The sequence below is a fragment of the Pristis pectinata genome, chromosome 16, assembly GCF_009764475.1.
Source record: "Pristis pectinata isolate sPriPec2 chromosome 16, sPriPec2.1.pri, whole genome shotgun sequence".
Lineage (NCBI taxonomy): Eukaryota > Metazoa > Chordata > Chondrichthyes > Rhinopristiformes > Pristidae > Pristis > Pristis pectinata.
Window position 1 is genome coordinate 37036371 of NC_067420.1, and position 11972 is coordinate 37048342.

General features: G+C 44.3%; 1 protein-coding gene across 1 annotated transcript in view; it reads left to right on the forward strand.

The window, feature by feature from the left end:
- plcg1 (phospholipase C, gamma 1) overlaps positions 1-11972 on the forward strand; it is a 128150-nt gene extending 116178 nt beyond the window's left edge. The window contains 6 exon segments of the mRNA XM_052031441.1: positions 585-733; positions 3718-3832; positions 5763-5924; positions 6785-6879; positions 7634-7815; positions 11501-11972. Coding sequence (XP_051887401.1) covers positions 585-733; positions 3718-3832; positions 5763-5924; positions 6785-6879; positions 7634-7815; positions 11501-11540 — 743 coding nt within the window. The 3' untranslated portion in view covers positions 11541-11972.

Below are 11972 nucleotides of genomic sequence, written 5' to 3' on the forward strand. Positions count from 1 at the left end.
CTATGCATGGCAAACTTCCCCAAACAGTAATGAAGACCAAATGACCTGCTTTTTATTTGTCACATTGATAGAGGGATAAATATTGTCCAGGACTCAGGAATAACTTCACTGCTCACCTTTTTCAATTGGGCTGGGATCTCTTATGTCTGCCTGAGGATGCAAAAACACAAGAAGATAGGAGCAGGAGTAGGCCACCAGGCCTTGAGTAGGATCACAGATGATCTGTGCCGGCCTCAACTCCTCCTCTGTGCCAGTTCCCCATCACCCTCGATTCTTCGATCTATCAGATACTTAGGGAGAGAAGCTGGGGGCTTGACTTGCCATCTCTTTGAAAGTCAGCATCTCCAACAGTGCAGCATTTCCTCAATAGTGCATTGGAGTGTTAGGCTCATATCCCTTGGGTCTACAAACTTTTGACGCAGAAGCTGGAGTGTCGCCAATGAAGCCACACTGAAGCTTTGCTGCCTGGATCTAGCAGAGCCCATAGATCACTTGCAGCCAGCCTGGGTGTAGTGAAGCCTCCATCTCTGATGTCTTGTTCTAACCTTTATTCTTTGTGTGTGTGTTTCTGTTTCATCCTTCAGACAAACCCATGCAGATGAATCAGTCCTTGTTTGCATTGAGTGGAAAGTGTGGGTATGTACTGCAGCCCTCCATTATGAGGGACGAGCAATTTGACCCCTTTGACAAGCACTCACTGAGATCAACAGAGATGCTCAGCATGCAGCTACAGGTCAGTTGCACAGTCAAAATCGAGCTTCCTTTCCCCTGTTTCCTCAGAGTGAATAACGTCAGCTTCCGATACACCTGGATAGATTTAATGGAGTAATACTGTAAACCTGCTGTTGAGCTTTGTTCAGGGAAGGGAGTAAGGTGGTGATATTACATGGCAGAATGATTAATGAATAGTACAAAGTTTTTGCTGTAGCATTTGGCGTCTGGAGATGCTAACTTTTCTTAGGAGAAATGTTTAAAAGAAAGACTTGCATTTATAAAGTGTCTTTCCCTCCTCAGGATGTCCCGAGAGCGATTCGCAGCCAATGTGTGGTCACTGTTGTAATGTAGGAAGTTCAACAGCTGAATTATGTGCAGTGTGCTCTCACAAACAGTGGAGTAAATGAGCAGATAATCTAAATTTAAAAAAACTGCGGATGCGTGCTCTAAATCTGAAATAAAAACAGAAAATGCTGGAAACAGTCTCTGTGGAATGAGAAACAGTCAACGTTTAAGATAAAGGACCCTTTATCAGGATGGGGAAAAAGAGAAAGCAGGTTAGTTTTAAGGCACAGAGAAGGTGGGGTAGGGATGACTAGGACAAAGGAATGTCTGTGATGGGGTGAGGCCAGGGTTGCTGTGGGGATAAGTTGCAGAGGTCATCTCGTTAAGGGGTTGATGGCAGCAGTTAGAGAGGGAGAATACCAACAAAGGAGTGTAAGGTCTGTGGAACATGTCCAGCATGTCTGACTGTGCCAATACAGAGAGAAAAAACTGAACCAATCACAGCTAGAGAAGTTACAGCAGCAATGCTCAGTTACAACAAAGAGAAAGTGAGCCACCTGAACTTGTAGAATTCATATTGATTTCTTTTTAAGATAAGATAAGCTAAGATATCTTTATTAGTTACATGTACATCGAAACACAGTCTTTTTGCATCTTTTTGCATAGAGTGTTCTGGGGGCAGCCCACAAGTGTTACCACGCTTCCGGCACCAACATAGCATGCCCACAACTTCCTAACCCGTACGTCTTTAGAATGTGGGGGGAAACCGGAGCACCCGGAGGAAACCCATGCAGACACGAGGAGAATGTACAAACCCCTTACAAACAGTGGCCGGAATTGAACCCAGGTCGTTGGCACTGTAATAGCATTACACTAACTGCTACACTACCAGAAGACTGTAACATGCCCAGGTGAAAGATGTGGTGCTGTTCCTCAGTCTTATGTTGGGCCTTGAAATAACAGTGCAGGAGGCTGCTGATGGGTCAGAGTGGGAGTTGGAGTGGGAAGGTTAAAGTGACAGGCCACAGACAGCTCGGGGTCACCCCTGCGGACTGAATGCAGGTGCTTCACAAAATGGTCGCCTGATCTGCGTTTGGTTTCTCCAGTGTAGAAGAGACAATGTTGTGAACACCCAGTACAGGACACTAGGTTAGAAGAAATGCAAGTGAATCGCAGCTTCACTTGGAAGGACTGTTTGGATCCCAGGATAAAGGGAAGAGCTGAAAGAACAGGTGTAGCATCCTCTGTCTTTCCCATGCAACTCACTGCCATCTTCCAGATGAGACACCACATGCTCCCTCACATGGATATGAAAGATCCTGTGGTACCATTTCAGAGAGTGGTGGATTTCTCCCTAGCGACTTGGCCAATATTCACCCCTCGCATAAGCTCAGCAAAATAGATTAGCTGATTATTATCGCTTTGAAAGCTTGAGAGAAGTCAAACTGACTTCTGGGTTTCCTGCATTACAAGAGTGACTGCACTTCAAAAGTACTTAAGTGATGAAGCGATTTGTGAGGCCTTGGAAAGGTTTTCAAAGGAGCCATGTAGATACAAAAGAAAACCAGGAATGCTGGAAGAACTCAGCCAGTCAAGCAACTGGGAACAAAAAACAGTTAACATTTCAGGGCAGTGTTCCTACCTCCAGTGCTGAGAAAGGATCATTGGCCTGAAACATTGATTGGTTTCTCTTTCCGCAGATCAGGGGTTAGTAGAGGTAGTTAGAGAGGGAGAATATCAGCAAGGGAGTGTAAACTCTGTGGGACATGTCCAGCACGTCTGACAGTGCTAATATAGAGAGAAAAACTGAACCAATGACAGCTGCAGAAGTTACAGCAGCAATGGCCAGTTACAACACAGGTAAAGTGAACTGCCTGAAGTTGTAGAATTCAATATTGATTCCTCCACCCTGGGGAAAATGACCGTGTGCATTCACCCTGCAGCTCTATAGAACTCTGGTCAGACCACACTGGGAGTATTGTGTTCAGTTCCGGTCGCCTCATTATAGGAAGGATGTGGAAGCTTTAGAGAGGGTGCAGAGGAGATTTACTAGGACGTTGCCTGGATTGGAGAACATGTCTTATGAAGATAGGTTGAGCGAGCTAGGGCTTTTCTCTTTGGAGAGGAGGAGGATGAGAGGTGACTTGATAGGGGTGTACAAGATGATAAGAGGCATAGATTGAGTAGACAGTCAGAGACTTTTTCCCAAGGCAACAATGGCTAACACGAGGGGGCATAATTTTAAGGTGATTAGAGGAAGGTATAAGAGGGAATGTCAGAGGTAAGTTTTTTACACAGAGAGTGGTGGGTGCGTGGAACGCACTGCCGGCAGAGGTTGTGGGGGCAGATACATTCGGGACATTTAAGAGACTCTTAGATAGACACATGAATGATAGAAATATAGGGGGCTATGTAGGAGGGAAGGGTTAGATAGATCTTAGAGAAGGATAAAATGTTGGCACAACATTGTGGGCTGAAGGGCCCATACTGTGCTGTAGTGTTCTGTGTTCTATCTATGGCCCTCATCATTTTATACATTTCTAACATTGCCACTCCCAATCTCCACGTGTGGAATAGTAGAATACCATTAATACTGTAAACACAACAGGGTCCAGGGCTAGGCTTTGGATGTGCAGGCATGTTGTTATGTAGGAGAGGTGTAACCCAAGGATAACTTTTCTCCCCTCCTCCCCACCTTTATAAAATTGCTTTTTCCAGGTCCTGGGGGCTCGTCACCTTCCTAAGAATGGGAGAGGGATAACCTGCCCGTTTGTCGAGGTCGAGGTCTGTGGAGCCGAATACGACAACTGCAAATACAAGACTGAGATTGTAGGTAAGAGTGCCTTTGTCCAGTCCCAAGATGGCTGAGCTCCTGCCCCAGTTCTCATGGTAACTTTCTCCATGATGATGTCACTGGGTTTTTATTTCCTGTCTGTGGCAGCCTTTAAGGCAATGTCATCAGCTGCATTGTTTACTCATGCCGAGGTTGTGGTAAGTATTCCCTCAGATTTGGTTCTGCAGTTTGTCCCAGATCATGGTTACCCTTAAAAATTAGAAGGGGTAGACCACCTGGCTCTTTGATTCCCCTCTGCCACTCAACAAGATCATCGCTGATCTTCTATATCACCTTCATGTACCTTGACTCCCTTAATATTTAGAAATCTATCAATCTTTGTTTTGATGAACTCAATGACTCAGTTCTTCAAACCTCTGGGACTGAGAATTCCAAAGATTCACCACCCTCTGAGTGAAAAAAATGATGAAGGGTCTTGACCTGAAACGTTGACTGGCCATTTCCCACCTACAGATGCTGCCTGATCCATTGAGTTCCTCCGGCAGATTGTTTTTTTGCTCCAGATTCCAGCATCTTGTGTCTCCTGAAAAAAAAATTCTCTTCGTTTCAGTCCCAACTGGCCTATCCCTTGTTCTGAGACTGTGACCTCCTATTCTCGACTCCTCAGCCAGGGGAAACATCTTCCCTCCATCCACTCTGTTGAGCCCTGTAAGAAGTTGGTAGGTTTTAATGAGACCACCTTACAATCTTCTGAACACTAGAAAATTCAGTTCCCATCTACTCAATCTCTTCTAATGTAGGAAATGCACCATCCTAGGAACCAGTCTAGTAAATTGTTGTTGGCCTCCCTCTATGCCAAGTATATCCCTTTTTCAGGCATGGAGACTAAAACTGTGCACATGGTCTCTTCAGGATTGCAGTAAATCTGCAGTAACTCCTGTACTCAACTCCTCCCTGAATAAAGGCCAACTGACAGTTTGCCTTCTTAAGTACATGCTACACTTGTATGTTAACGTTCAGTGGTTTATGTACAAGCACAACAAAGTACCTTTGAAAATCAGCCCAATCTCTCACCATGTAGAGGGTACCACTGTAAAACCAGTTCCCCCTAAGTTGCCCCTCAGGCAATCTTCCAGTTATCTTACATACTTACAGAGTTATTGGCATGACAGGAGATGATAAAATGCCAAATCAGAAATAAAAATTAGGTCAATTTATAAAATGCTGGTAAAAGTGTCTTGTCTTTCCCTAATTGCCCCTGACCTGTAGGGCCATTCAGAGGGCAGTCAGGAGTTAATCACACTGCTGTGTGATAAGGCCAGACCTGGTAAGTGTGGAAATATCTACCTGTGACAGACATTAAGGAACAAGGTGCTTTTTTTTGTGAATGACAATCCAGGAGTTTGATCATCACCATTACTGTTACTAGCTTTTTATACCAGGTTAATGTAATTATTTGAACTTAAATTCCCCAGCTTTTGAGGAGGATTTGCACTCCTATTTCCAGGGCTCCTATCCAGATTTGGATAGACACCATACAGTCTAATCGGAGCAAATATTTTTATGGAATGGACAGGACATTGTTACTGGTGTAATACCACTGCTTGCACTTACATTGTACCTTGAGCAATTGAACACATCCCACTGCATTTGCAGGATCATTGATAAACAAGGTGTGACTCAGAGCCTCATTAGGGGGTTTTTGGATCGATGACCCAAAGTTTGCCTGAGGATGTAGGTTTTAAGGAGCATTTTAGAAGAATTGAGGAGATGGAAGGAATTAGAGAAGGAGTTCAGGAGCTTTGGACTCAGACAACTAGGAGTTGGTCAGCAATGATAAGCAGAAGGAAGTTGACAATGCCCAAGAGGCTAGAATTAGGCTTGCTGTGTTTGGTGAGCCAAATCTCTAAACTTATTTCCCTCGCTGTAAAATGTGGTAGTTTCTGATGGTTCTGTTGCTCCCTCACAGCGGTGAATGGACTAAATCCCACATGGACAGCCAAACCATTTTCTATCAACATCAATAACCCCGAATTCAGCTTCTTGCGCTTCGTTGTTTATGAAGAGGACGTCTTCAGCGACCAGAACTTCCTCGCAGAGGCGACCTTCCCTGTTAAAGCCATTAGGGCAGGTAAAGGGGCAAAAAAAAAACCTTTTCTCCTTTTCCCCATCCTGCATGTTCTTCTGTGTTATTTTACCTCCATTCCCGTTGTAACAATCTTTGCCCTTCCTGAGGTTACTTTCGTCTCTGTTCCAATTTTTGTTGGTTAATTCCTTTTTTGACCAGCAGTTCCCTTGGAGTCATAGGCATATACCAGCACAGAAACAGGGCCCCCCCACCCCCCCCAAGTCCATGCCAACCATCAACCACTTGTTTCTACTAATCCTACACTAATCCCATGTTATTCTCCCCACATTCCCATCAACACCCCTCTAGATTCTATCATTTACTCACACACTGGGGGCAATTTACAGTAGCCAATTATCCTGCCAACCCGTACATTTTTGGGATGTGGGAGGAATCCAGAGGAAACCCATGCGGTCACAGGGAGAACATGCAAGCTCCACACAAGTAGCACCAGAGGTCAGGATTGAACCTGAGTCCCTGAAGTTGTGAGGTCGCAGAGGTAACTGCTGCACCGTGGTGTTGCCCCAAGCTTCATTATTGAACCCTTTTGTTTCAGTCGAACTCCATCATTGTGTTAATTCATTGTATTTATTGCACTTTCCATGAAACACAGTTGGAACTTTCTCCTTTTCTGTTTAACCGGGCCACTATGATTAATCTCCACGTCTCTTGTGTTGCCTTGTGGCCCATTCTCTGTTGCTTCACAGAATCATTTTTACTGCACTAAAAGAATTGTTTGGCTCATTAGTTTCCTCGCTAACTGCCATGTAGTTTCAACCCTGTTACCCATATCGTTCTCTCCTCCCATCCCTTGTGCTAATTCCTCTCCAACTCTGACTGTGTCACCTCTTACGCTGCTTTAGGCTATCGATCGGTGCCTTTGAAGAACAACTACAGCGAGGACCTCGAATTGGCGGCATTGTTGATTCACCTGGAGATCTTGGAGTCCACGATAAAGGTAGAGCAACTTTGCAATTAAACCCAATATGTCTTGTGCTGAAATGGAATATGGAAGTCAGAGGTACACCCTGTATAGTAAAATTCCGATAATCCGGAATCTTGTTGGTGCCAGGCTAGCAGGCTTTCTGAACTATTGGATACTATTCATTTTTCCCCAACGCATTGCTATTATACTTTTTTTTACATATTGCACAGTAGTATAATTTTTCAGTGTGCCTGGTGAGTTGGTGCTCTGGTTTCCTCCCACATTCCAAAGATGTACAGGTTAGGAAGTTGTGGGTGTGCTATGTTGGCACCAGAAGCATGGCGACACTTGCGGGCTGCCCCGAGAACACTCTTACTCTTAAGGAGAGCACAGGAAAGGGAATCCTGTGAGTTTCAGCTTGTCCGACCCTGACCCACACTCAAGATTCCAGTCAGCACATCTGACCCATAGTCCAGCCACAAACATGCCCATGTTCCTGACCTCCAGTGTTCCCGACATGACCCTGGATCCATCCACTCACCCAGTCCACACTCCCAGTAATACAAGACTAACCTCCCAAGTATGTAGATCCGTGGATGAGGATTAGTTTGTGCATGAGTGAGCCAGATTTCAAACCATTGGGATTTCTGAACAATCGGATACCAGGTTACTGGAATCTTGCTGTATAGGGATGCAGTCATGACCTCACCCTAACCCATGTCCTGAGCAGACCTCATTGTGTTACAGAAGTTCCAACTCCCCATTATTTTTGCTCCTCTTCACCCAGGAGAACGGCGACGCTGTTCTGTCCGTGACAAACCCATCGCTGCGGGATCGTGGCGCTGACCGTTCTAACCAGGGGCAGGGCTACAGGGGCCGAGAGGGGTCGTTCGACGCCCGGTACCAGCAGGACGACTTGAGGCTTTTCCAGGAACAGCACGCGGAGCAGGCCGAAACCAGAGAGCGGAGGTAACGCTGTTTTAGTTCGGAACGCTACGATAATCCACAAAGTGGATTAACTCTGTTCAGCTGTCTCAGGCCAGGTCTAGAGAATGGTGACAACTCAATATAACTGACCTGGCATAAATATCACAGGAGTCATCAAATGACAGTCTCTATGACAGAGCGATTCAAACACCCATCCATATTTTCCCTATTATGTATCCAATTTTATTTTTGAAACCTTCTGTTGAACCTCCTTCACCCACGCTTTTGGGCAGTGTTTTACAAATCTCTGTTTAAGACTTCTCTTCATCTCCCCACTGGTTCTTTTGTGAGTTACCATAAAGCCATGTCCATTGGTTTTCTGTTGCTCCTGCCGGAGGAAACAGTTTTTTATTCCCCCCTATCCACATTATCAAGAGCCCCTCACAATTTTGAATCCCTCTCTAGAATAGTAACGGAAACAACAATAACTTCTGGTTGTATACCACCTTTTAGGTAGCAAAACGTTTCAAGATATGTTGCCAAACCAATACAAACTGAGTCAGATCAGGAGATGTCAGGGCAGATGACCAGTAACTGGGTCAAAGGGGCAGGTCTGAAGGAGGTTCCTAAAGGAGAAAGAGAGACAGAGTGGTTTATGGAAGGAATTCCAAACTTGGCAGCTGAAGGTAAAGGTTCTATTTGTGGAGATTAAATTAGGGGGTGTTCAAGAAGGCAGATGCTTACAAGGTTATAGAGAAGGGGAGGGGTGACACAAGAGATTGCAGATGCTGGAATCTGTGGAGCAACAGGCAATCTGCTGGAGGAACTCAGCAGGTCGAGCAGCATCTGGGGGAGGAAAGGAATTGTTGACATTTGGGTCGAAACCCTTACCAGGAATCTGGGAGGACATTGCTTGGTCAGGCAGTGAGGTAGGTCAGTGAGCCAGGGGGACTTGGTCTGAATTAGGACAGTGGCAGCAGACTTTTGAGTGACCTCAAGACTATCAGTAGAATGAGGGAGTTTCACGGGGTTGCATCGCATTAGTCAAGTCTTGAGGAAAGCAGAGGTGTGGGTGAGGTTTTCAGCAGAAGATTACCTGCAACATAGACTTATTTGGAAGGTTTCAGAGGCTCTGGTGATAGCACTGACACAAGATCCTGACACCAAGGTTGCAAAGAGTCTGACTCAGTTACAGACAGTTGCCAGGGTAAGGGATTGAGGGTGTCTAGGGACTGGAGTTTGGGATGGGGATTAGCATTAGTCTTCCCAATGCTTAGCTGAGGAACTTTCTGTTCATCCACCATTTACCCTCTGAGCATATTTCATTGAATATTTTGAGTGTAGATAAATAGAGGCAATCAAAAGATAGAGTGGTGGATGGTGCAGGAAATTAGCAAGCATTTCTAAGTTTAGGAGTGGATGCCAAGGTTAAACTAAGCTCCAGAATGTGCAACACATTGTGACCTTGCTCAATATGACAATGAATACATCTCCCCCAGCAGCAGTGTCTGGTGTGAGGAGACAGTTCACATGGTCCCAATCACTTGTCCAAGTGACCATTCTTAGTATAAGAGTCTTAATGGCGAGTCTCAGGATAAGGGGTCAGCCAGTTAAGATTAAAATGAGAAGACAATTCTTCATTTGGAAAGTTGTGGATCTTTATCATTCTCTATCCCGGAATTCTGTGGATGCTCAGGCCTAGTAGATTTGAGGCTGAAGTGATAGATTTGTAGATGTCAAAGGTGTCAAAGGATTGGATGGGAAATTGAACTTGAGGAAGTGAATCAGTGTTGATCGTTTTGTATGGCAAAGTTGGTTCGAGGGACAATATGGGGTCTCTCCTGCCCAGTCCCCAGAAACTTCGGTTCCCTCAATGTCCATCGGTCTCCTGATCTCAGGCCTCCAAGTTCAGCCAAATGGTAGAGCATTAATTTACCAGAAGCATTAGGCAAAGGCTCATGGTAACGGTGCCCTTCTAGAGAAAACCTTTGGTTTGTGGAAATATAACAGTTGCTAGCTCCGGTTCAATGTAACCCTGGAACCACCTTCAACCTGGGCAAGCATCCTCTGCTCTTCAATTCCAAAATTATAATAGCAAATAAAATTGTACAAAGGATTTCTTAATTTTTTTAAATAAAAGCAGAAAATGTTGGAAAAACTCAAGTCCATTAGTGGAAAGAGAAACAGAGTTAACATTTCCGGTAGAACTTCTGTTTCAAATTTGATTTTTGACTCTCACTTTTTTGAAGAATGCCCCTACAACCTTTCTCCTGAGCGTTGCTCGCAGCACTATCCAGGGGATTAAGCTTTAATTCCTGGAGGCACAGAGCAGCCCAGAGATGAAATCTGCAATTGATGCTGGAGTTATTAATGGGAAGGCAATGAAACTGGGTAAATATATCCTCAGGGCCAGTTAAAGTTAGAAGGAAAGTTACTTCACCTGTCAGTACTGTTCACTAATAATGCACGATTCTAGAAAATAACCTCCTCTGAGTGCACACTGCTGTGTATCCTTCCATTTTTATACCCATTCAGCGTTCTATCACACTTGTAATCTAATCAATCTGTAGCTATTGATACGTAAATCCAGTGCGCACAGTTTTACCTTTCTGATGTACACCATTTTTTACACCATAGCTGTCCAGATGAAGGTTCTCAACCCAAAACGTCAACTGTCCTTTCCCTCCACAGATGCTGCCTGACTCCCTGAGTTCCTCCAGCTTTTTGTATGTTGCTCCAGATTCCAGCATCTTCACTCTTGTGTCCCCATTTTTTCCCTGTTTGTTTTCAGTATATTGTGTTCCATGTTCTATTAAATCTAAGGTGCATATCCTATTATTTCAAACCAGTGTGGACTCCCCTAGCATCGTAGTGCAGTTAAAAACAATAGAGGACATTTTTATAAATATTAGTTTTTATTCTATGTATAATTAGAGTGGAAAACGGGGAGGTGTGCAGAATAAATAAATCCCTTGAAAACAGCATAAAAATGAGAAAACCTTTCATTCATTATATATGTATATCTGAGTGTGGTTGTTCTGGATATGTCTATATTCATGTCTGTGTGTGTGTATGTATATAGATACATGTTTTATATGTTTGAAGATATAAACTGTATAGTTCTATGCTCTTACATTGTGTGTCTGCACTCATTGTTACTGTTTTGAGATAAGATATTTATTTATTAGTCACATGTACATCGAAACACACAGTGAAATGCATCTTTTTGCATTACTGGGAATGTGCTGGGGGCAGCCCGCAAGTGTCACCACACTTCCGGCGCCAACATAGCATGCCCACAACTTCCTAACCCGTACGTCTTTTGTAATGTGGGAGGAAACCGGAGCACCCGGAGGAAACCCACGCAGACACACGGGGAGAACGTACAAACTCCTTACAGACAGCGGCGGGAATTGAACCTGTGTCGCTGGCACTGTAATAGCGTTACGCTAACCGCTACGCTACCATGCCGCCCCCATCTAAAGCTTTAGAAGTTGCGTTGCTCCTTTGATAAGAACGTAAAGTTCATGGGTGTGAAAGGTGATCCAGCCCATCAAAGGGAACCTCCCTGAGGACTTGCCTACACCAGTGGTCCTATCATCCCACCTGGTAGATTATTCCAGGCAAATATAACCCTTTGCCTAAGGATGTTCCTTCATACTTTTCCACTAGTTAATCCATTTAATCTGTAACGCCTGCCTTCAACTGCATCATTTCTTTCACTCAGATTGTTGAGGAGGACTAGGATAAGCGGAGACAACAGATGAAACCTGCCGGATGCAGACCGCATGGATGCCCTGTCAGTTCTAGGGATGTGGACTGCTGCAATTTGGTTTCTATGGAAACTCTTGCTCGGGCCTATTTCAGGCAGCTTCTTCAGTACAAGTCATAGCCCTTGTGTTCACAGGAAAGTACATTTTAACTTCAGAACAAGTGACTTTTATTTTAACGTGTTGTCAAAATGTAGTTTTAATGGGATGAAAAAGAGAACATTTACATCAGCAGAGATTGGAAGTATTCACCGTTGCATTTTTGAAATGTGTGACCAAGTCAGTATTTCATGAGCCTCTGCTTATTAAACTGTGAGAATTGTTCTTACTTAAAGAACAGAGCAAATATACAGTGTGCCTGTGCTAGTTTCTTGTAATATAATGGTAAGGGTACCTTTTACCCAGAGGCATAACAAGCCGTGAAGTAGA